Source organism: Miscanthus floridulus, chromosome 18 (genome assembly GCF_019320115.1).
Source record: "Miscanthus floridulus cultivar M001 chromosome 18, ASM1932011v1, whole genome shotgun sequence".
NCBI lineage: Eukaryota > Viridiplantae > Streptophyta > Magnoliopsida > Poales > Poaceae > Miscanthus > Miscanthus floridulus.
The window spans coordinates 37,609,072-37,611,368 of record NC_089597.1 but is presented as its reverse complement, the minus strand read 5'-3'; the positions used below and the strand labels follow the sequence as shown (position 1 = coordinate 37,611,368).

At 46.4% G+C, this 2,297-nt stretch overlaps 1 protein-coding gene across 1 annotated transcript; it reads left to right on the top strand.

Moving 5' to 3' along the window:
- Nucleotides 1-1,493: 1,493 nt before the first annotated feature.
- Nucleotides 1,494-2,095, top strand: LOC136520000 (uncharacterized). The gene has a single exon (XM_066513402.1). The coding sequence runs from the start codon at nucleotides 1,621-1,623 to the stop codon at nucleotides 2,080-2,082; it is 462 nt and encodes a 153-aa protein (XP_066369499.1). The 5' UTR covers nucleotides 1,494-1,620; the 3' UTR covers nucleotides 2,083-2,095.
- Nucleotides 2,096-2,297: the final 202 nt, after the last annotated feature.

Sequence of the window (2,297 nt, the reverse complement as noted above, 5' to 3'; positions counted from 1 at the left end):
GGTACGGCGCCGACGGTTGTAGTGCGTGGTGGCGCGGCAATGACGTGCTCGCCGGCGTCGGCGAGCTTTTTTTTATTCCCAAAAATCGTTTTTAGGGTCGGTTGACTTAAATCAACCGTCTCTGAAAATCCATTTTTATGGGCGGTTATCTTAAAAGAACCGTCCCTAGAAATCGATTTTTAGAGGTGGTTTTAAAATCAATTTTTTCCCGGCTCGGTCAAAGCTCGTAGCGCTCGGTCGTTTTTCCCCAGGCACGGTCGCATGCGGTAGAAGGGAAGAAGAGCAGAAGGGCAATCTAGACATTTTGTGTATCTACAAGTGGGGAGACTAACAGATCGCCCTAACAGATTTGACGGAAGGTCACGGAAGGAAGGAAATTTCGTTTTGAGGCCACACAAGTAAGTTCAAATAAAAAAGGGTCGTGAAAGGAAAATGTATTTTTTCAGGGTCATACAGGTAAAAAGCTCAATATACTACTATAGTAAATACTCTATGGATAGGTCCCCTAAATAGATATTTCCTTCAGAAGGGTTTCAGTCGGACTTAAGATGGTTGAGCGGAATAATTTAATAGCAAGATTTGTGAACATTAACTTACAAGTTGGACGAGATATGTTCTTTTGGTTTCTTAAAAACAATGGCATATGTTCACGATAAGTTCCATGTATAAACATGTTGTCACTACGAGCATTAAAACCTCAATGGCTATTTGGCGTCTAAGATACTGTTGACAATAATTTTTCTCTGATTCGTCGAGAGAGGGGTTTATTTTAACTAAATATAATTTATTAAAAGAGGAATTATGTGAACAAGTCTGACATATTTTTGCAATATGGATGAAGCTATTCAACACCTATTCTTAGCGTCTCGGACCCTGGGCTTTGAATAAACATAATCTCTTTCAAAATTAGCACAAACAAAAGGGTAGATCAAATAAGACATTGTCGTTGACAGGTGGTGTAGCCATTTGTTTGGACATTATAGTTAACAAGAAATAAAATGTTTTTTGATAAATGCCAACCGAAAGTGGTCTACTCAAAGGAAATGTAATGGCTATGACATTGGACACAATTGAAAAGATGTGATGACATCAAAGAATGTTTTTCCAAGTTTATTGGGTGTTTGAAACAACAACCATGTAGTTTTTTTTTTGTTTTGTTTGGATGGCCAAATAATGTTAGGATTGACATTTGAGTGGGTTTGGTTTTGTATGTTTCATTTTTTTGTAATAATTGGTTTGGTTCTCTTAGTTAGAAGGGATGAAACTGAAATGTTTCCTCTATCTAAAAAAGTATCGTTATTAGAAATGTTTTCATTTAGATATACTAGTATAAAAAATGGACGGTGCACATGCTTCAGTTCCTCTCTCGAATTACAAAAATGGACGGAAAGCTCCTGGCGGTGTCAAAAAAAAGGACGGAAAAAGAACAGGTAAAAAAACAAGTAACGCGCACGTTCGACGTTCCTCCCGGCTCCGCATCGGTGATTCGGAATCCGACTATCCGAGTTCGGCTCGCATACGGCATTGCGGTTAGTTTCGCCTGCCTCTGTCTATAAAAGGCGACCAAAGGCCCCGGGTTCTCGTCCAGCACAACCACGCAAGTCCACCGCCATCACATCCATGGCGTTCGAGGAGCTGCTGCAGCTGCTGTCGAAGACCGAGGTGGTGGACGCGAAGCAGGACGAGGTGATGCGCCTGTTCATGCTAGCCACGGCCGAGAGCCTCGCGTCGGGGGAGCTCACGCCGGGGGACCCGGAGTGGAAGGCCATCGCAGCGCGCGGGGAGGCGCTCGGGCTCGAGGTGCTCGCCAAGGCGGCGGGATCGGTGGAGACGTTCACGCGGATGGCGGCCGAGTTCGCAGCGAGGCCCGGCGGGGAGGCGGTGGCGGAGGCGCATCGGAGGTTGGCCGTCAGCGCGGTGGCGCTGGAAGCGCGCGCCGAGGAGTACGTCGCCTTCATGCGCGGCGTCGGCGCGCTGGCCGACTCGGGCTCGGACTCGGACTCGGACTCAGCTGGGCGGCCCGCTGCGAGGAGGTCCAGGAGGCCCAACGCTAGATACTTTGGCCCGGAGTGGAGCAACTGATGGATCCAGCCCAACTGCATTGTTAGCATATATGTGATGGGCCTCGATTCGGCTAATAATTCAAGCAAGTCCATCGCTATCCATCCGCAGGGGTCTTACTAGACCTTCTTAATCTATGGCCTGCTACTGTTTCACAGTTTCTTGTAAACTTGCTCCTCTCGGTTGTTCAGCCATGTAGGAGGTTTTTCTTCTCTTACCTATTAAGAGAAGAAATT